Consider the following 22,672-nt stretch of genomic DNA (forward strand, 5'->3'; position numbering starts at 1 on the left):
CGAAGACAAAATAAAAGGTTTTTGTGTTTTTATCATTTATAATAACTCCACAGTTTAACAATAATCTTTAATCAGTTTAGGTTTATCAGAGAATGCTGTTAAGTTTGGCTCATCTTTATCTTTATGATTCTCTGTTACAATTAATTTCTCTGGTCCTGTTAGAAAAGTGTTTGTCACGTTACATGTGAGAATAAAACTCATTTAGTTATATTTGCTGTTTATTTACATGATGCTATTGCATTATTAAACCTTCGTGCAACTGATTCTTTTTTTACCTGTTATGATTCAAGTCTGTAACAATACATTAATTTATTAATCATTTTGTCTACGTTTCATAAAATGAAGTCCATCCCTCACTCCCTGATGAAGACCATTAGGCAGAAAGAGTGATTAGTCAGTGTCTGTCAGGAAACAAATTCATTAATGAACTAATTGATTAACTTAAAGTTTGTGTTGAACTGTGATGTGACCTTATGTGTTTTCATTCATCTTTATTGAAGTTTAATCATGTTACAGATATTCTTTTTTTTTTTTTAAATCTCGAACGTTGTACTGCAGCTGCGCAAATGGACTTTTATTTTGAAAAGAGTCAATAGGAAGTGATGTTTGCTGCGCTGACCAGGGCGTGAGCTTGATGTTGATGCGCAGCTCGTGAAGCTTCAGAGCAGAAAGACGTCTGATCAAAAGTCAAATATTGAAGATCAACAGAGGAAAGTGAAGGTCAGTGTGATAACATGTGATGACGTGTGTTTGTTTGTTTCCGGTTGTTTGTTGTTTACAGCAGCGGGCTGACGGGCTGCAGCTCAGCTGCTGTTTATCAGTAGATTATACCATCAGTATATCACCGATACTGAGCGATCAGATCGAAGTGATGGAGTCACTGCTGACGGCAGCAGCGAACTGATCAATAGATAATATTTCCTATTGATCAGGACTGATCAGGAATGCTGTCCAAACAGGAAAAAAAATCATTTCAAATTAAAAGCCCACGCACGCACACATTCAGACACAATAGTTAAAAACTAAAACTAATCATAGAAAATAAATAAAGCAGACCTGAGTGACGTCATTAGATAACAGAGGGCCTTGCCCGTGCTCTGAGCTGATGGCTGATATTATTGATCAGTAACAGCTGCTTTAGCTCTGATGGATCCAGCTCAGTCATGAACCTGGTTCTGGGACTGGAGATGTTTCTGGTTGCGGTCTACTCCCCCAGTTTCTTGTAAATGTGACAGATCAGTTTTTTTTCCCCTCTCCTCCACCAGAGGGCACTGTGACCATGAATCTCTCCGCCCCCCTCCCATTGGTCCTCCTCCTCTTCCTGAGTCCAGCCTCCTCTCAGACCGTCAACCCCTCTGTGGAGGATTTGACCAATAGGAACTCAGACTTCGCCACCCGGTTGTATCGAGTGGTCGCTAGTCGGACTGACGAGAACGTCTTCCTGTCTCCGTTCACGCTGTCCGCCGGACTGATGGCGCTGCTGACTGCCAGCAACGGGCCGACCCAGGACCAGCTGCTTCAAGGACTTACCCTGACTGGACTGGACCCACAAACTCTACCAGGTAGCATCTGAGATCAGGGTTCAGAGGTGGACTTCAGACACTGTTTTAGTTTTAGACTTTGAGGTTTGAATCTTTCTCTGCTGTTCTCAGATTTGTTTCAGACTCTAAGGACCATCGTCCTGCAGAGGGGCGGGAACCTGCAGCAGGGCGTGGCCATCCTCCCCGCCCAGGGCTTCCAGTTGTCCCCCTCCTACCTGGACCTGGTTCAGACAAAATTTGGGGGACATGCTGAGAATCTGGTCTACACAGCACCACAGGAAGCCGTTGACAACATCAACCGCTGGGTCCAGCAGCAGACCAGTGATCAGGTCCGGGAGCTGGTGACCAACCTGGACCCCCAGACCCAGCTGCTGCTTGCCACTGCTGCTTCATACCAGAGTATGTATCACCTGCTTCCTGTCAGGGGGCGGAGTTACCGGTGATGGGGCAGGTTGTGTATAATCATTTGTTTATATAGAAAACTGCATCACATTTCTTCAAATGATCCAGTTTCTGCTGACGTTTAGAGCATGGATGAAATGACATGGGTCTGACTGTGTGAGACTACAGTAACGTTAGCTAGCTAACATTTACTGCCAACATGCTAACACTGTTAGCTATGGCTAACAGTAGCATTAGCACTGATGTTACTTACCATGAACAAATCAACGAATCAGATCAGAATCAAATCAGATCTCAATCCAGTTGAACCATGGGAGATGTTGGTTAGACAGCGCTCTGCATCATCATCATCATCATCACATGAGGGAATGTGGTGATCCTCCAGTAAGTCCAGAGACCTGGATCTGGAGGATCTGTATGATGGTGTTTGTTTTGTCACTTGTCTTTTATCTAATGAGCCCCCCTCAACCTTCTGCACCAGTTCCGCCTCTGTCCCTGTTAGAGAGCTTGTGGTCGATGGTTCAGTCTTCTAACTCATCTCTGTTATTTGATATAAATAATATTTGTCTGTCTGTATAAATAAAGTTCTTTTTGTCTTTCAGCTCAGTTCACTCCGTACTTTAACGCATCCCTCTCTCAGGACGAGCGTTTCTACGTGGACAAGTATCACGTCGTCATGGTTACCATGATGTTTAGGGCCGATAAGTACTTCCTCGCATACGACCGCTTGGTGAAGGTCGGCGTGTTGAAGCTGCCGATGACGGACGGAGCAGCGATGTTAGTGGTGCTGCCTGATGAAGACGTGGACATCAACACAGTCGAAGACGAAATAACAGCCGAGAAGATTCAGGCCTGGATCAAACAGCTGAAGAAGACGTGAGACACCCCCCCGTCCTTTAGTCTTTCTTTACCCCCACATCAACATAAATGACAGAGTCGTATGCAAACTGTTTGATATTAACATGAATAGATGGATGTCCTATTTATTACATATTATTATTGTTATACAATAGAAATAAAGTCTTCTGGGACCTACTACATCTGAATAGTTTCTTTCGTCCTCACCCTCAGAGATAAAACTTGTTTTATTTTATTAACAGGAAGTTGGAGGTGCAGCTCCCTCGCTTCATGTTGGAGCGTTCCTATTCTCTGAAGGACGTCCTGCAGACTCTTGACATCACTCAGGTGTTTCAGGACGACGCTGACACCACCAACATGGGTGGGGCTAAAGGACCCAGACTCACAGAGGTGAGTTTTGTCTGCAGTCTGTGTCTGCTTTAATGTTTGAGGATGAGTCTGAACTAGGATCTAGTTTGATCAGATTTTTATGTATTTTATTGTGAAAAGCTTTGTCCCTAAACTTTATTTATTTATGTTATTTACCTGTTTGTTTAACTGTTTCCAGGTTTTCCACAAATCCATCGTCTCAGTTGACGAGCGCAGTGATAACATCCCTGAAGGGGGCGGAGTCAGTGTGTTCTCTGCTCTTCCTCCTCGACTGACCATCAACAGACCCTTCATCTTCATCATCTACCAGCCGACCACTGGCAACCTGCTGTTCATCGGCCGAGTGGTTGACCCCACCAAGAAATAATAACAGCTAGGTTACCTGAGAGGTTGCTTAGCCACGTCCACCTGAGTAAACACCTATCAAACTTTACGTTAACAGTTTAAAAAGAGGATGTAGCAGGTGTACAATGTTCTAATGTTATTCTACTGTCAGTAGACTCTTGTCTCGGTCTGTAGTGTTTACCGTGTTTTCCAGCCTGAGGGTCCGGACTCCCCGAGGGACCGCAAGATCAATCTGAACGGCCCTGACTTTGATTTGATTTTTTCACTTACCTGGTTCATGACCAAACAACATGTAATGACATTCCCATCAGCCTCAGCTGGACGCTGTGTTTACTGCTAATTAGCATAGTAAACATACCTGCTAAACATCAGCTGATGTTAGTATGTAGTTCAATGTCAAGAATAAACTTAAAGATAAAAAATCAATATCTGGTTGTTGTCATGTGACCAGTGATGAGATCACACGCTGACGCTGCTTCGTTTTCAACGTTGATTGTAATGTTCCCTTCACCCTCTCACTGAGGATCTGTGATTTATGTTTGATGCAGAGTCATCCAGTGACTGAACGCAGCACACTGCCCTGTACAGGGAGGAGGAGTCAAACAGAGTATTAATCTGTGTGACATCTGCGCCACAGCCCTGAACTTAAAGTCACCATGTTGGAGTAACTACAACCTGAGACTAGTCCTCCCTGTAGTAACCTGGTAGTAAACAGTGTTGATGAGTCCTGGATGACTGACCGGTGTGGTGACATCCCATCCGCCTCAGCTGGACTGTGTTTACAGCTAATCAGCATGTTAGCATTTTAGCATGACAGCAACTATCATACCATACCACATGTTCTATTCATAGTTGATGACTGTTATTAACCACCTGTACAACATTAAATATTTAAAAACATTCTCCTGTAGCGTTTTGTGGCTCATGTGTTCACCAACATCACTAATGATGTCATCAAACCTCACTGTGACATCAGAGCACTGCACCAGTTCCTGTTAAGCTGATCTGAATCATCTGCAGGAATGACGGACTCCAGAACCAATCGATCGTTCAATGACTGCATTCTAGTATATTTCTGTCGGATGCAATCATGACCTGCTGTGATGTCATGCTGACATCAGTAGCCTTAACCTCATGGCATCAGCACAGCTGCAGGGTTAGGTACTCAGCTCAGTGCATGCTGGAAAAAACCTGGCTGTGACTGATTTGAGAGCTGATTGGTTCAGTCTTATTAAAAACTCTTCAATGAATGTATTAGAGAATCAGTTAACAGGATCATCACATCTGTAGAGATGTTTCAGCCTGACAGTCGGACAGACTCAAGGACACTGAAGAGACTGTTGGATCTCTGGTGGTGAGCAGGGGCAGGTTACCGTGGAGACTCTGTGATGATGACTAGATGATCAGACGTTATTAGACCTGGTCTAACAGAATGTAACACCTTCCCTGTAATGTCAGCAATCATCCAACCAGTCACACATTAGCAGTTGAAACCACCGACCAATAAGAACACAGACACAGTTTAAATGTGTGGAATTTACTGAACCAATCAGGTGACAGGATGCGATTATTAGAATACACAGTGTTCAGTAGATACAAATAGAGGTTAGGCTCTACTGTCTCTGTTTGTCACTGTCAGGCAGAGATGATGTCCTGTTGCATTCTGGGTAATGTCCTGAAAGTGCTCCCTGACTGCTGATTGGCTAATGGCCTGTTGGAGGTATGCTGACATCATCATCTTCAGTCTCGACCCGACTGGACACTGAAAGAGTTCGACTTCCTGTTTCTGTTGGGGAAAAAAAACAGCACATTAATAATTTAAAACTGTAAACACAAAGTTCAATCTCCAGAAACTTAAAGATAATCAGAGTCTAAACCAAGGTAAAACTCAGAAACACAGCTCAATGAAATCTGGGCTGAACCATTACAGATCTAAAACAGCATGAGAGTTAAGTCAAGGTAAGCTAGCAATACACCAGGGTCGGGACTAAACCAGGGGTCGACAACCTTTCATGTCCAACAGGCACACAAAAGAAAATATCTGGAGCCCTTTAAGGTATTGGTCTAAATGAACATGTTTTATAAGTCGTCTGTTGTGGCTGGATATGCTCATTTGGCACTTTAACACTTGTTACATTAATGAAATTATAGAACTACAAGAAATAAACAGTTGGCAAACTACCTTTACTCTGGTCCTTCTTCACCGTCACATGTTATCTTGTTTATTAACTTCAGAATAAACATTAAGCAGAGGTGGTGAACACAAACACACCTGCCAACACACTATTAAAGTTTTGCTCTGACACTTCTTTCTTTGGATTTTGAATCCACATCTATCTGAGGAAAACACCCAGACACCAGCGCTGTGATGTAGCATGACTAGTATCTAACGAAGTTCTAAAACCTTTTTTTAATTTGTTGTACAGGCTACATGTTTTCATAATTGGGTACGGATGACTTCAGGACAATGATAACAAGATGTAAGAAGTGTGACAAAGCTAGGGAGCCAGGAGGAAGGACTAAAGAGCGATGGGTAACCGACCCCTGGACTAAACTAAGATCCAGAATAAACCAGAATAAAGTCAGAGCTCAACAATAAGAAGAAAATCAGGGCTAAAGTAGGAACAAAGACGGAAGAAAAATGAGTACTAACAAGACATAAACAAAGGTTTAGAGAGGGCTACACCTGGGCCAAGTCAGCCATGAAGCAGGGATAGGGATATATAAATAGGGATATTCCAGGGTTTGAATAGGCTAAACCAGGACCAAGCTAGCTAATCAGATCAGGTTAAAGCTCAGGTTAAATCAGGGTCAAAACTGGATTAAACAAGTGGAATCTAAGGCTAAAACCAGGTGAACAGTGGGGCTAAAACAAAACCGGGATTAAGACAGCCCAAATTTAAACATGAATTAAGTCTGGGATATACATGCTCTGGATATAAGGGTCTGAGTCAGTGTAAATAACAAGATTATATGGGATTAGACCAGGGCTAAAACCAGGTTACCTCAGATGACCCTGTCTTGAGGGGAGGGGCACACAGACATGTAATTGGTTCAGTAAGAGAGAACCTGGTTTGGAACCTTGTCTAAAGAGTTTTTGGGTGATAAACTGTAAAAAAAAAAAAAAAAAAAACATGTGGAACCATCAATTGAAAGAGTTCTACCACCAGAATGTGAATGTTTTAGCTAGAACTCACATCGACAGCTTTCTGGACTGGCTCTCCTTGACTCCGCATCCCCGGTCCATTGTTTTACTGCGCTGGTCCAAGGTACTGCTCCTATGATCTCTCTGATCCAAAGTACTGGTCCTATGGTCTCTCTGGTCCACAGTACTGATTCTATGGTCTCTCTGGTCCAAGGTACTGGTTCTATGGTCTCTCTGGTCAATGGTACTGGTCCTATGGTCCAAGGTACTACTTCTGTGGTCTCTCTGGTCCAAGGTATTGGTCCTGTGGTCCATTGCAGCAGTTCTATGGTCCACCATATTGTTCCTGTGGTCCATGTTACTGGTTCTATGGTCCAGTGTGCCAGTTCTATGGTCTCTCTGCTCTATGGAACTGGCCCTGTGGTCCATGGAACTAGTTCTGTGGTCCAGCGTACTAGCCCTGTCCAGGAGGCTGGTGGTGTTGCTGCGGATCAGGACTGGCATGGAGGAGGTGGACTGAGTTGCCATGGTGAAGTGGACAGTCCTTAGGGAGTCATCTATAAAACACCAGAAGTGATGTAAGAATAATGACCATGAATCATCCTGACTGTGTCCTGCAGTCCTAACAACTGATCCTAATCAGGGTTAATGATATGGTGTGTGTAAAGATGTGGTACCTTTGCTCTGAATCATGGAGGACTTCCCAGATCCAGATGTACCACTCAGCTCCTTAACCTTCCTGAATCACAGAACCAGAAAACAGAACATTTAGAACCTTGAACCTTGTTCCAGTCCACATTTAAAAACCAACAGATAAAACTCTACAGTGACTTTAAGCACAAGTAACCCCACCCACCAGTGATGTCAGAGGTCAGAGTGCACTGACCATACCCTGAGTCCAGGTCTACCTCACTGCACCAAGTGAAAACTAGATGTCCACCAGAGATTGTAATGTCCTTTTTCCTGGGTTGTGATTCCTACGCCTCTTTCTGACCCATACGTTCAGACTGGTGTTATTACAGGTGTGATCGACCAAAATTGGACTTTTATTGATTGTTCGTGTACAGGGGTCAAGAGGTTAGTCCCCAAAGACATCTCACAGTGCCCGATCTGGGAGAAGGTACAAGTCAACAAGATCAGGGCAAGACAGAAGAGGGACAAGATGTCTGACTTTGACAAAGTCATGAAGACCACAACGGCAAAGAACAACATCATCATCAAGCAGGAAGTGAAGGAGCTCCAGAAAGAGGCAACAAAGAAAATACAGTTTCTGTTCAACTGTTAAAGAAAAGTTCTCCCTGGACGATCCTGATCAGATGTTGAACCATGTCTGCTGACCCCTTTCAATATGAAGGAGCAGTGGTTCTCCTCCTGGATCTGAGTGCAGACCCCTTGCCATGGGCAATCATGGATCCACCATGTCATTCTTTCAGTCTTAACCCAGAGACCAGGACCACAGCTGAGGACTGAAACAGAGATCCACTTCAGGATCAGCTCCCTCTGAACCACAACAGTCCAGTACAATGCTGATCTATCTCATGGTCCATTTACCCCCAAGAAAGACCCTAAGAAAGTTAAACTGAAAGTGAAGGAGTTCTGGTGGGTCTTACACAGGTCTATCTGAGTTGGCGGTTTTAGATGTTGTTGGCTGACTGCTGAGGGATCGACTCCGTGACAGTTTAGCCTTCCTCATCTCCTTACCTGTAAGAAGAAGACACATCATCATTATTTTCGGATACACCTCCATGTTCTTAACACTGTTTACATGAGCCTGAAAACATCCACCACAGTCCGGTATGTACCAATCTCCGGGACTGTAAAGATAATTAGAACTCATCATAAACCATCCACCAAACTAATGCTGGCGATAAAAATCTGTACATCTACCATCATTAATGACAAGTGCGTTGAGAAGACGTCTGTCAAGACTAAAAAACAAGATTGTGTTGGAAGTTCAAAGATAAAACATTTTATCAGTCGTCATATTTCTGTCTTACCAGAGGACAAGGCGGCTCCAGATGAGGACACGGACATGGATTTGGTTGCAGAGAGAATGGTCTTGCTTTCCCTTCCTGTCAAAGAGAGATGGTTCACAGACGGGACTAAAGACCAAACAGAGTCAGCTCTTCCCCCTCTGACTCATTCAAAAGTAAAAGGACAGTTGTGCTCACGTTTTCTCTCTGTATGTTTTTCAGAGTTGAGTTTCCCTTCGCTCTGCTGTCGCTCCAGCTGTTCCTGACGACAGAGGAAATGTCATTACAACATAACAGGAAGTGATTTAGACGGTAGACAAGCTGTCAGGTTCAGACTCACCATCTCCAGCAGCAGAGTCTCCTCCTTCTCCTTTTTCTGGTCCAGTAAATCCCTCTCCTGCCTCTTATGAAACTGACAACAAGAGACCAGAGACCAGATGTAGAGCGGAACAGAAACAAAACATTCAGCTGTTATTTATTCTACAGTCCAGGTCTTAAAAACAGGCTTCTTACAGGTTCTGTGAGGTCCAGTTTGTCCAGTTCCAACACTGTCTGGAAAACATGATGAACACAGTGAATCATCTACACCTATCAAGGCTAACAAGCAAACTCTGGTCTCTGTGGATTGGATTCATCTCAAGTCTACAGAATCGTCTGACAGAGGTCTGGATTGGTCACAGGTAGTATGGATGTTACCTTGCGAATGGTTGCCACCACGTCCTTGTCTTTCTCTCTGCATAAAAGTTTCTGGACACAGAAGTCGAGTTGCTGCAGCAGTTGTTTATCAGCTGGCAGACGGAGCGACGAACGTAACCTGGGCAACAACTGGCACAGCTTGTACCTGACAGATAGACATGTGAACAGGCAGACCAGTGTGTCACATTTGATGTCAGAAAGACAGATTTGACCTGCCTCATTGGACAGAGTTCTGACAGAACTACCTAACGTTGGCGACGGGGTCGTGGACCAGCTCCAGTGCCGGACTCAGGAAGTGTTTGTTGAAGTATTTTCTGGAGAAAATCTCAGAGGCCATTTCACAAACATCAAGGAACCTCAGACGGTTCCAGTAGCTCCGACCCTGGGCCAGATCTGAGGATCAGAGACAGACCAACATGAACGCAAAGCTTCTAATGTGTCCTCACAATTTGCTCAACATTTGTCAAATCACAGTCATTTATGATCTTTACAGAGGTTGTGATAGATTTTTAAGAAAAAAATAGCTTTTTTAAAACAAATTACTGAGGTGACGTACTCAAAGCACCTGAGACTACAGGACCATGGTGTTCTGACCTTGGATCAGTCGCTCCATCATCTCCTGGCGCTGCTCCTGTTTGCGATTGTAGCGGAGGAATATGCAAAACGTCCGAGCTGCCTCCTTCTGCACAGGCAACACCTTCTGCAAACACAGTAACCAGAGGGGATTACTTGTCTGTTCAGCTGTTTACCTGTTGAATTATGTCACGTCTTGTGGCATCTAGTAGTACTGACATTGGTGGTGAGGATGATGAAGATGCGAGGGGAGAAGCTCTGGTGCAGCAGTTCTCCAGGCAGCAGTCTGGCCAGGCAGCTGTAACGCTGCAGCAGTTTTTCATGCAGCCGCCAACGCAGAGAAGAACCAACCTTCTGCTCTGCCAACAACAGGGCCGTCAGCAGTTCTGGGAACTGATGAGGAGAAAATGGGGACCACCGGAGAACGTGGAAGAACAGAGGAACCAGGGTTATAGAAAAAAACAGGAAAAGAAAGAAAAACCCAGGCTGAACTTAGAACTAGTTTAAAGTCAGAGGTTTGTTTTCCTACCTTGTTGTCCAGCGTCAGGTTCTCTCCTCTGGACAGAACTGCCTCCAGAGTTTCTTCCAGGTGATTCATCAGTGCATCCAGCACCTCAACAACAACAGCAGAGGCTTCAGTACAGATAACACAAACATTTGAATTGAAGAAACTACATGTTCTGAAGAAAATGTAGGTGTGTTTGGTCTGGGCCGTTGTTAAATGTTTGGCACACTGTGTGGTAACATTTGCACAAACATGATTTATCTGCTTCATAGCTACAACTCAGTCCAAAGACAAAAACTAGACCTCACATAAATACAACAACACACATGGAAACAACTTCGACACGGCGATGTTGTGATGACAAACACACACTCATTGCTGTGACTTCAGTGAAGAGTTTCTAAAGAAACATGCTAACAATGTGGACTGAGCGGGGGCTCTCACCTCCAGAGCGTCGTCCTGCAGTAGGACCAAAAGCTCTTTGTGGACCACCTGGACGTTTGAACCGAGCAGCTTCACCACCTGACAGTTGGGGTGGGCCAACAGAAAGAGGGGAAACAGTTTTACAAACTATTAGCAGAAGAAACTTTCAAACACTGAACACTTCCTTCTTTCATCTCTTATCTCTTGGCTTTTGTAACCATGCAGAACCCAAGGCAGGTGATGTTCATGATCGCTCAACTGGTACTGGTCATCAGTGTCCTAACTTCCTTCCTGCTCCTCAGAGGATGAACCCTTTAGATTTAAACCACTCCATGATCTATTCAGTAGTGCCACCCTCGGACAAACTTCACTACTGTTCACACTCACAACAGATGAAACATCATGATGTTATTTGTTCATGAAGACAAGGAGAAGTTCAGGTGTGTGCAACATGAGGTGATGTGGACAAGGCCAATGATTTCAACCTGTTCTACAGCAGGTTTGACACTGTTCTCTCTCCCACTGCTTCAGCTGCAGCTTCTCCTATGGTATCTTCTCCACAACCTGACACTGCAGCTGCACCTCCCTCCACACTGGGGTCAAGTCTCCTGTCCTTTAAAGTGGAGGAGGTGAGGGTGGAGCTCAAGAGGATACGTCCTGGAAAGGCAACAGGCCTGTACAGCCCAGCTGGCTGAGCCTCTCCAGAGGATCTTTAACTTAAGCCTTCAAACCGGGAGGATCCTGGTCCTGTGGAAAACATCATGTCTTGTTCCAATACATAAAGTAGCACGACCAGCTGAGATAAATGACTACAGAACGGTGGCCTTCACATCACACATCATGAAGCCACCTTCTGAGGACACAGGTTGAACAGCACTAGTACCTCTACAGTTCACCTACAAAAGAACATATTGGAGTGGATGGTGCCGTCCTTTACATGCTCCACTAGGCCCATTCTTACTTGGATGAGCCAGGTAGTTACATGAGGATTATGTTCTTTGATTTCTCAGGTGCATTTAACACCATTCAACCCCCCACTCTTAAAGACAAGCTGGATGGGATAGGGGTGGAGCCCTGCTTCACATCCTGGATTGTGGATTACCTGACAAGACGACCAAAGTACGTCAGGCTGGGTAACTGTGTCTCAGAGACAGTGATGAGCAGCACCGGGGCTCCAAAGGGAACTGTTCTGGCTCCGTTCATGTTCACCCTGTATACGGCCGACTTTAAATACAACTCTGAATCCTGCCACATCCAGAAATACTCAGATGACACAACTATTGTGGCGCGTATGAGGAACGGGCAGGAAGAGGAGTACAGGGCACTGACGATGACCTATAGTGAATGGAGCAAGAAGAACTGCCTCCTTCTGAACACCTCCAAGATCAAGGAGATGGTCATGGCCTTTCGGAGGTCTAGGCCCACCCTTCAGCCAGTCAACATTTGAGGGAAGGACATTGAGGTGGTGCACACTTATAAATACCTAGGTATGCGCCTGGACAGTAAACTGGACTGGTCCCTGAACACGGATGCCATCTACCTGAAGGGGCGGAGCCGGCTCTTTTTCCTCAGGAGGCTCAGGTCCTTTGACGTCTGCAGTGAAATGCTGCATGTTTTATCAGTCAGTGGTGGCCAGTGTAACTCTTTAATGCTGCAGTCTGCTGGGGCAGCAGAATGTCAGACATGAACACAAGGAGACTGGACAAGCTGGTCAAAAAGGCTGGGTCTGTGCTGCAGGAGTCTGGACTCACTCAGGACTGTTGTGGAGAGACACATGCAATGTAAAATCGAGGCCATCTTGGAAAATACCAACATCCTCTCCACAACATTCTGGTAGGACAGAGAAGCAGCTACAACTGCAGCAAACATCTAATCTCACTGCGCTGCAGAACAGAGGTTCAGGAGATCTTTTGTTCCCACTGCCATCAGGCTATACAACGCCTCAGCCAAAGGAAGTGGATTAATCCAATTATTATTGTTTATTTATTATCAACTGTTATTATTATTATTATTATTATCATCAACAATGAGCTAATGGACACATGAATAAATAAAGTATCTATCTATCTATCTATCTATCTATCTATCTATCTATCTATCTATCTATCTATTCTGACCTGGTGGAAACTGGCTGCAGCACTTCGTCGAACACTGACTTCTGGGTCACAACAAAGACTGGAGAACGATGGGTAGAGCTCTGACAGGAAGTGGGTGGAGTCAGCAAACATCACCATGGCCTGCAGAGAGAAAGTAAAGAGTGATATCTACCATCTGAAAGACTGAAGGTTGAACTGAAGTCTGAAGCTCTACTGAGTGTGTGGGGAATTTACCGGTAGGTTGTAGCAGCAGTTGCAGCGGATCAACTTAGACTCGTTGTTGATGTCAATCTGGTTTCCTTCAGTCTGTAGACCGGCTACACACAGCACCTTAAACCTCTGCAGCAACCGGCCCCTCTGCTCATCTGACAGAGACCCTGAAACACAATGACTCCTCAGAAACATCACGACTCTTCAGTCCTTAAGTCCCCATACTGTCACTCCACAGCTTAACCACACTTTCAGATCCTGTTCCTGAAAACCACAAACTAAATCTGTGACAGGAACAAACCTGATGGAGTCCAACACCTGCCACAAGATGTTGGACTGAATGTTGGAAACACAGACCCTCTTGTTCTCAGGGGAAAAATCCAACACAACAGGGTGCTTTTCACCCTGGGCAAGAGTTGGTGATTGCACAGACTTGAGCCCAACTACATTTAGTTGGTATTGCCTCATTTTCAACTTCAACTCTGGCTCCATTCCCACCAGAGAAGTGACGATTCCCACCCCTAGGACTAGTTTACTAAGTTTGTGGTTAGCACACTAGGGCCAGTGGTGTTGCTTGGCAACTTGACCCTTACATCCAGCCTTCCAGGTAGTGGACCTGCAGGGCAGTTGCCCCATGTCACCCCTTCAGCTGATCAGATCAGGCCCAGGAAAGGCCCATGGTCTGCCTATTCCAGGCAAGGTAACTCTTTCCTGAAGTCACTGTTCATAGTTGGTCACACTAAATTTGTCCTCTCATCTGGGACCAGTTTGCCTTGGGTGATCCTACAAGAAACTTACCCCTCCCCCCAGCATTACCAATTTATGAACAAAATTTTATTTCACCACCTCCGTCTCATATCTGCCAGCCTTCACTGAACTTCATATGGTGGATACTCTGGACTTATTCCACGTAAGCTTCAGCAGTCTCTACTGTGTGATGTCAGTGTTGAGTCTCACCTGTCAGTCCACTGCAGAGCCTCCCAAACTGGAACGACAAAGACGCCACGACAGCTTCATCCGCCTGCGATGATGCCTCGCACACTGACATCACCAGAGGAACCACTACATGGAGTCTGTCATCTGAAAGAGGAGGGGGCTTTAATCATGGTGTTTGTGGAGAGGAGGGGGACCAAGGAAATTTGAATTGAGGGCAACTGGACTTGGTTGTAGCTACTTGAAGACATTTTCACCTCTCATCCAAAAGGCTGATGTCACTTATGTTGTGACATCAATGGCCCTCATAACGACCCTACAGAGTTGAAATACCTGGGTCTCCTCACCGGTCAGCCACAACTGAAGAAGCCTCTTGAATGAGGTGAAATGTCTTTAAGTATCTACAACCAAGTCCAGTTGCCTTTGATTTAACTTGTCTCAGATAACCATGATCTGGATGACTGAGAATCTTCATAAAGAGTAAGGGGCTGTAAATGTGGTGTTTCTGAAAAGGAGGGGGCTTTAAACTTTGCAGACAGTTTCTCAGCTCCACCTGTTGTAACCTAATGACTCACCACTGTCAATCATCTCCATCAGGTTGATGATGGTGTCAAAGGCAGCGAGGCGGACGCTGCTCTCCTCATCTCCAGCGAGCTCCACAAGTTCAGGAAGCAGCTCCATCCTGGTGTCGTCCACCCTGAAGGACAGACAGGAGACACACTGTCTCACCTCAGCAGGGCGTTTGCTTGGTGTTTGTGTTTGGCGTTTAGTTGGTATTGTCAGGTTTTGTAGTTATAAGGGACCCAAATGCAGACCATCCAAGAGTAGGTGACACCAGCCAGGAACAAAAAAACAGAAAATCCAAGAACAAAAGAAAACACCAGAGAACAACAAACGGGAACACTGAAGCGAAACAGGACTACAACTCAGGAGAACAGGACAAACTGACAAAAACAAAGTGGAGCACAGAGACTAAATAGACACAAGGGAGGCAAGGGTAATTGAACACAGATGAAACACATTAGGACTGTCATCAAACTGGAGGGAAACAGGACAAAGACAGGAAGTAAAAACAACAAGAGACACACAAAGAAAGCTACTTCAAAATAAAACATGAAATGACAATGACCAAACTAATTTGAAAAGTCCAAACACAAAGAGTCCTTAAGGCTGGTGGATGTTTGGTTGGTGATTGGTTGGTGTTTGCTTGGTGTATGGTGAGGTTTACCCAGTCGCTCTGGCAATGCTCTCCAGCTGACGGCACATACAGGCTCGGACCTCAAACTCAACATCCTGACATAAAGACCGAGCCAATGGCAGCAGCTCCATCCTCACTCTGATATACAGAGAACACACATGTCAGTGTCACACCAGGTGTAGCAACATCAACACACACCATCAGATTTCATCATCTGATCAATAATCAATTAGAAAGCTCACATGTGGGAATCAAACTTGCAGGCCACTTTTCCCAAAATGCGACAGCTGGCCAGACGAGCCTGAAGAGAGTGAGACAGCTGAGACTGATACAGGAGAGGGTTCAGCACCTGCAGAGACAGACAGGTACAGAGTAAGACAGGTACAGACAGAGACAGGTAAAGAGAAACACAGGTACAGAGAGATAGACGTGTACAGAGAGAATCAGGTACAGAGTGAGACAGGTAGAGATCCCTGATCCTTGTACCTCCTGTTTGATGGTTTCCTTGGGTAAAGCATTGATGGCCGACAGCAGAGTCTCCAACCAGGCGTTGCTCACAACTGACAACAACAAACACATCATCGTCAATGTCATCATCATCGTCATTGTCAATGTCATCATCATCGTCATCGTCATTGTCAATGCCATTGTCATCGTGATCGTCAATGCCATTGTCATCGTCAATGTCATTGTCATCGTGATCGTCAATGCCATTGTCATCGTCATTGTCAATGCCATTGTCATCGTGATCGTCAATGCCATTGTCATCGTCATCGTCAATGCCATTGTCATCGTGATCGTCAACTTCATCGTCATTGTTAACGTCATCGTCATCATCAACTTCATCGTCATCGTCGTTGTCAAAGTCAACATCGACGTCAATACCAGAAACACCTGATCAGTCTTAACATGAGCTGGTCTCTGAAACTGGGTCCTCAGAAGATTTCACTTGAACTGAACTGGTCTAGTCTGGACCTCCACAGGTCCACATTTTGGTGGTTTTTGGTGATTCAAAATGTCTCCAGGTTAAACTAAGTAACTACAGGCCACAGACCAGTCTGGTGTTCCACCTGTGATGGTGGACGCTCAGGTAACTTCAGGTAATCTGAACTGGTAATCCAGTGTTTTAACAGATCAGGTCCAGTTTACCACAGCTGGATTTCAAACACATTCTAAACTGTAGCTCATAATCATGATCTCAGTGGTTCAGGTGTGTTACCTGTGTCTCTGTGGTTCAGGTGCAGTAGGACTGTCTTCAGGATGGAGTACGTGTGGGTGTGGATCAGGATGATGTCGTCCTGTAGGATAGTTAGAAACGATGCTGCTGCTGCCAGCTGGATTTCAGCTCCGCATCCGTTCAGGGCCTCCTAAGTCACACAGACAGGACAGGTTATACCTGTGAGACACACCTGTAATTTCCCAGAATGACTGTCCTCATCCTGCCTTCGTCTACCTGCACACACACATACAGTCTGACTGTTACATACCCGGACTTTTGGTACGACCCGACGAAAAGTCTCAGCTGGATTCTGGCGAACGAGACTCGGAAGGTTACTAATGACGCTTGCTCTCTGCACCTCCTGACCCACACTGACGAGGAGAGGAAATACAAAAACATGAAGGAAAACACAGAGGAACTCTGAGGGACTATAAGGCCGCCTCCACACAACTACGTTTTCATTTTTAAAAAAGCATCTCTTTTGCTATGTTTTCACCTCCCGTCACACGACTTCTGAGTTTTCGAGCCACATAAACTGAGACTTTTGGAAACGCTGCTGGACCTGTTTTATTTAGAAAACTCTGGGGTTGTATTTTATTTTGAAAACTCTTTGAAGACCTTTGTAAACAATGAGGTCACAGCCATGGTCTCTCCTGATTGGCTCTCATCAGCCTGGACTACCAGTGGTGAATATAACATGATAATGAATGACAGTGTTACTGACCTTACTGTTGAGGAAGAATATACACAATCTTCAGTGTATTCAGTGTAGACTTGCTGACAACTACGAACAACTCTATAACCCTACTGAGTTGGCCCCTTGATCCTTTCATCAAGTAGAACACCCCTTCTTCCCTCTTACATCACCAACGCTTCATTGTCTTAACAACATCTTACCTGTGCATATGTTGATTCAGTCTAGGGGCCCCGCCTGCCCTAACCATGCATATGCTGATTCAGTCTAGGGACCCTTCCTGCCTTACCTGTGGATATGCCGATCCAGCCTAAGAGGCACTCCTACCCCCTTGATAACTTGAACCTAAGTGCTACACTACAAGACCTCTTGATAAACATTACCTTTTGTTTCTAACCTCCTTTCCTGTCTGACCAAATGTCTGTAACCCCAGGTATATGCAAATACAGTTGTCCATCCCTTTGTCTTCATCTGTATAACTGTCCCCCTGCCCTACACTCTGGGTCAGTCTACTGCCTCAGACCCGCTCTGTGTCAGTTGGCTCACCGTATCCTGGGATACCAATAAACTTACTTCACTACAGCAAACTTGAAACTAAGGACTTGAGTGAATTTTCTTCAACACTGTCTTTGCTAGCAGCTGCTGTTCACTTACATTCTCTGTTTTAATGCTACAACTGTCTCTGCTGTTCCTCTTTCAGAGGAGACAATCTACTTCCTGTTTACACCTGCTCGCACATGCTCAGTGTAGGTGACTGCTCAGGTATGTGTGTTTTCAGGTGTGATAGTCTGGATGGAGATCTTTTTCATTTTAAAATGAAAACATAGTCGTGACGACGTAGCCTTAATAAATCTTAGAACCTGAATCTGAATCAGTAGAGTCCAGAACCCTCCATACAAACAGTCTGTGTAGGTCTCCTGTGGTTTCTGTCCAGCTGTTGTTTATATATTTGAGTTTAAGCTCTGTTTTCAGAAACATTTACAACATCAGTTACAGAGCTCAGATCCTGATTGATCCTCCACAGTCCAGTACCCCTGAGTCCTGCAGGTTTCAGCTGTGTTTCAAGTTTCAGTCCAGACATTGAATGAGTTCAGTGAACTAGTTCAGATCCTCAGGGATCAGACTACAGGATGATTACCTTCACTGTTCAATTAGCTTCAGAGTTTACTGGGTCATGGGGAAGGAGGACAGGTGGAGGACTGGACTGCTTCTTTCTTCTTTCTTTCTACCTGAGGCCTCTTTTTATTTATTGAGGATTCTTCTTGGATCTGAACTGACTGAGGGTTTCCTGACTAACAACCCGAAACTAGTTTCAACACAGTCTGAGGTCAAACAGAAAACTAAAAGAAAAACAATCACAAAAGCACTGAAGAGTGTGACATCACACAGCACTGACATGTCCACAGGTTACGCAGTGTAGACGTGTTTCTCAATGACCCACAGCTCTCACCTGAGCAGGTAGACAGCTCTCTCAATGTCATTCAGGTCTTCATCCACAGTCAGCTGATCAATCTCCTCGGCCGTCTGACAGGAAACAACAAACAACTCCAAAAACTCAGTGTTGTGTTTTTTAAAGGCACTTATTTTATTTAAAGGTCTGTTAGTTATTATGTGAAAGTCATAATAATAGCAACCTCTGTATCGTTAATTTATCAGAAATTAATGCCTGACATTTTTTGCATTTGTACATTTAATTTAGTTCTGTACTTACAGATTATATACAGAAGATTTTAAACAATAACACAGCAGCAAGCATCTGTTCTGTATGTAAAGATACAGTGGACTAATGGTGTCCAGAGCAGAGAACGAAGCCACACCCCTTCTGTGTGTTATGTCAGATGTCAGTGATGTGAGTTTCTCTGTACTTAGTAGCTGGGATGGCGGCGTGTGAGTGTTAGTGCCATATGTGTACATGTAAGTGCATGTGAGTCACTCCTGTGAAACCATTGGCCCTCCCTACGTTCGTAAACACACAGGCTCCGCCCACAGGTGTGATGTCAAAGTGCAGTACACAGCGTTCAGGTGACACTGACCATCCAGAATTTCCTCCACTGAAGAGGAAACCATGTTTTCATCTAAAAGGTCTGTCCAACATGTACCTACTGTCCAACAACATGTAGCTACTGTCCAACATGTACCTACTGTCCAACAACATGTAGCTACTGTCCAACATGTACCTACTGTCCAACATGTATCTACTGTCCAACAACATGTACCTACTGTCCAACAACATGTAGCTACTGTCCAACATGTACCTACTGTCCAACATGTACCTACTGTCCAACAACATGTAGCTACTGTCCAACCTGTACCTACTGTCCAACATGTATCTACTGTCCAACATGTACCTACTGTCCAACAACATGTAGCTACTGTCCAACATGTACCTACTGTCCAACATGTACCTACTGTCCAACATGTACCTACTGTCCAACAACATGTAGCTACTGTCCAACATGTACCTACTGTCCAACAACATGTAGCTACTGTCCAACCTGTACCTACTGTCCAACATGTATCTACTGTCCAACATGTACCTACTGTCCAACAACATGTAGCTACTGTCCAACATGTACCTACTGTCCAACATGTACCTACTGTCCAACAACATGTATCTACTGTCCAACATGTACCTACTGTCCAACAACATGTATCTATTGTCCAACATGTACCTACTGTCCAACATGTATCTACTGTCCAACATGTACCTACTGTCCAACATGTACCTACTGTCCAACATGTACCTACTGTCCAACAACATGTGTCTACTGTCCAACATGTACCTACTGTCCAACAACATGTGTCTACTGTCCAACAACATGTATCTACTGTCCAACATGTACCTACTGTCCAACAACATGTGTCTACTGTCCAACAACATGTATCTACTGTCCAACAACATGTACCTACTGTCCAACAACATGTAGCTACTGTCCAACATGTACCTACTGTCCAACATGTACCTACTGTCCAACAACATGTATCTACTGTCCAACATGTACCTACTGTCCAACAACATGTATCTACTGTCCAACATGTACCTACTGTCCAACATGTACCTACTGTCCAACAACATGCAGCTACTGTCCAACATGTACCTACTGTCCAACATGTACCTACTGTCCAACAACATGTAGCTACTGCCCAACATGTACCTACTGTCCAACATGTATCTACTGTCCAACATGTACCTACTGTCCAACAACATGTAGCTACTGTCCAACATGTACCTACTGTCCAACATGTACCTACTGTCCAAAAACATGTATCTACTGTCCAACAACATGTATCTACTGTCCAACATGTACCTACTGTCCAACATGTACCTACTGTCCAACATGTACCTACTGTCCAACAACATGTGTCTACTGTCCAACATGTACCTACTGTCCAACAACATGTGTCTACTGTCCAACAACATGTATCTACTGTCCAACATGTACCTACTGTCCAACAACATGTGTCTACTGTCCAACAACATGTATCTACTGTCCAACAACATGTGTCTACTGTCCAACAACATGTGTCTACTGTCCAACAACATGTATCTACTGTCCAACATGTACCTACTGTCCAACAACATGTACCTACTGTCCAACATGTATGTATTGTCCAACATGTATCTACTGTCCAACAACATATATCTACTGTCCAACATGTATCTATTGTCCAACATGTATCTACTGTCCAATAACATGTATGTACTGTCCAACAACATGTATCTACCGTCCAACATGTATCTACTGTCCAACAACATGTATCTATTGTCCAACAACATGTATCTACTGTCCAACATGTATCTACTGTCCAACCACATGTATCTATTGTCCAACATGTATCTACTGTCCAACAACATGTATCTACTGTCCAACAACATGTATCTACTGTCCAACATGTATCTATTGTCCAACATGTATCTACTGTCCAACAACATGTATCTATTGTCCAACGTGTATCTACTGTCCAACAACATGTATCTATTGTCCAACAACATGTATCTACTGTCAACCATGTATCTACTGTCCAACCACATGTATCTATTGTCCAACATGTACCTACTGTCCAAAAACATGTATCTACTGTTGAACAACATGTATCTATTGTCCAAAAACATGTATCTACTGTCCAACATGTACCTACTGCCCATCATTTATCTACTGTCCATCATCTACTGTTCTGGTCTCTGCTGTCCTAGTTTCTGGTTTCTACTGTCTTGGTGTCTGGCTTGTACTGTTCTGGTGTCTGGTTTATATTGTTCTGCTCTCTGCTGTCCTGGTTTCTACTGTCCTGGGGTCTGTACATTTGCCGGAGTTGTAGACAAAATAGAAAATGATTCACCTGCAGCTGTTTTAATCTGCACCAAATGTTTCTGGTTTAAATATTATTTGGTCAAATATTGATTGAACAACTACTGATTGATCAAATATTCATTGATCAAATATTGATTGGTCAAATACTGATTGGTCAAGCAAATTGTTCAATCTTTGCTGCTTTTCTTCAAACATGATGTTAAACTGAGTCTTTGGGTTTTGGACATTTTTTTAAACTATTTTCTGGCATTTAGGGTTTTGATGGACCAACTGATCCATCTACTGATCAAAAAACTGACCATTAGCCAAAAGTCTTGTTAGTGTGTGTTCTTATAGACCTACAGTACTTATCGTCTCTTCTGTTACTTACAGTCCACTTCTTCCTACTCACATGTGGATGCTGATGTAACGGTTAGAGAATAATGTTAGTGTTTACGGTGACGAGATCCTGACAGACACAAGAGACTGTCCACCTGTCTGTCTGTCCACCTGTCTCACTGCAGACAGACAGACAGACAGGTGGACAGACAGACAGAAACTGCGTCATGCTGCGCAGATAGCGGGTCTCCCCTCTGCTTCCTACATGGAGGCTGCTGATCTTCCTCTCACTGACTCATACAACATGTCACATTATCACCTCAATCATCATCATCCTCATCACTTCACGTCTCACACATGTCAAACTGTTCAACACATGACCCACTCAATGTCTCCCCACGTCAGTCTTCAGACCATCAGAGGCTGAGGTGTAAAAATACCTTGAGACTCCTGCGGATCGGCCTCTCGATGAAGGCGAGCTCCTGCAGCTCCTCCAGCTGTCCATACAGCAGGCTGGACTGGTTCACACTCATTCTGCTGGAGAACATCTGTTCACTGGAAATTACCCAGTCTGGTACTGGTGGTTAGTGGGAGAGCAGGCGGCGGAGCTCAGTACCAACCATCCCTGATGAGAGAACGAGGCGGCAGGGGGGGGGCAGTGTCACTAACCGTTTCCTAGGAGATCCCTGCTCTATCAGTCCGGGGGGTGGGGGGTGGTTGGGGGCGTCAGGCCAGACTCCGTTCAGAATTCTAATATTATAACGCGTCTTGGCTCATCTGCAGATGAAGTGATCTGTCAGAGGTTAGAAACGCACTTCCCAGCTCAGCAGCGTCTGTGTGTGTGCTCGGCGCTCAGCCAGTCCT

The 22,672-nt window shown here is 44.6% G+C and overlaps 2 protein-coding genes across 3 annotated transcripts; one reads left to right on the forward strand and one right to left on the reverse strand.

The window, feature by feature from the left end:
• Window positions 1–594: 594 nt before the first annotated feature.
• serpina10a (serpin peptidase inhibitor, clade A (alpha-1 antiproteinase, antitrypsin), member 10a) lies at window positions 595–4,415 on the forward strand. Its single transcript, XM_056405420.1, has 6 exons — window positions 595–720; window positions 1,266–1,562; window positions 1,653–1,940; window positions 2,546–2,819; window positions 3,044–3,191; window positions 3,349–4,415. The coding sequence occupies exons 2-6, from the start codon at window positions 1,280–1,282 to the stop codon at window positions 3,535–3,537; spliced, it is 1,182 nt and encodes a 393-aa protein (XP_056261395.1). The 5' UTR covers window positions 595–720; window positions 1,266–1,279; the 3' UTR covers window positions 3,538–4,415.
• Window positions 4,416–4,560: 145 nt separating this feature from the next.
• On the reverse strand, window positions 4,561–22,383 carry ppp4r4 (protein phosphatase 4, regulatory subunit 4). 2 transcript variants are annotated; one of them, XM_056405417.1, is made up of 25 exons: window positions 22,249–22,383; window positions 18,631–18,704; window positions 16,755–16,857; window positions 16,487–16,634; window positions 15,754–15,827; window positions 15,510–15,616; window positions 15,298–15,405; window positions 14,645–14,766; window positions 14,094–14,216; window positions 13,161–13,303; window positions 12,948–13,067; window positions 10,852–10,929; window positions 10,432–10,515; window positions 10,122–10,295; window positions 9,924–10,029; window positions 9,575–9,722; window positions 9,330–9,474; window positions 9,147–9,185; window positions 8,974–9,045; window positions 8,832–8,889; window positions 8,658–8,732; window positions 8,271–8,361; window positions 7,338–7,399; window positions 6,713–7,217; window positions 4,561–5,301 (listed from the first exon to the last, which is right to left on the reverse strand). In XM_056405417.1, the coding sequence occupies exons 1-25, from the start codon at window positions 22,354–22,356 to the stop codon at window positions 5,256–5,258; spliced, it is 2,913 nt and encodes a 970-aa protein (XP_056261392.1). In that variant the 5' UTR covers window positions 22,357–22,383; the 3' UTR covers window positions 4,561–5,255. The 2 variants fall into 2 exon arrangements, with proteins under 2 accessions (XP_056261392.1, XP_056261391.1); XM_056405416.1 differs by having other exon boundaries at window positions 8,832–8,895.
• Window positions 22,384–22,672: the final 289 nt, after the last annotated feature.

This window comes from Seriola aureovittata, chromosome 19 (assembly GCF_021018895.1).
Source record: "Seriola aureovittata isolate HTS-2021-v1 ecotype China chromosome 19, ASM2101889v1, whole genome shotgun sequence".
Classification (NCBI taxonomy): domain Eukaryota; kingdom Metazoa; phylum Chordata; class Actinopteri; order Carangiformes; family Carangidae; genus Seriola; species Seriola aureovittata.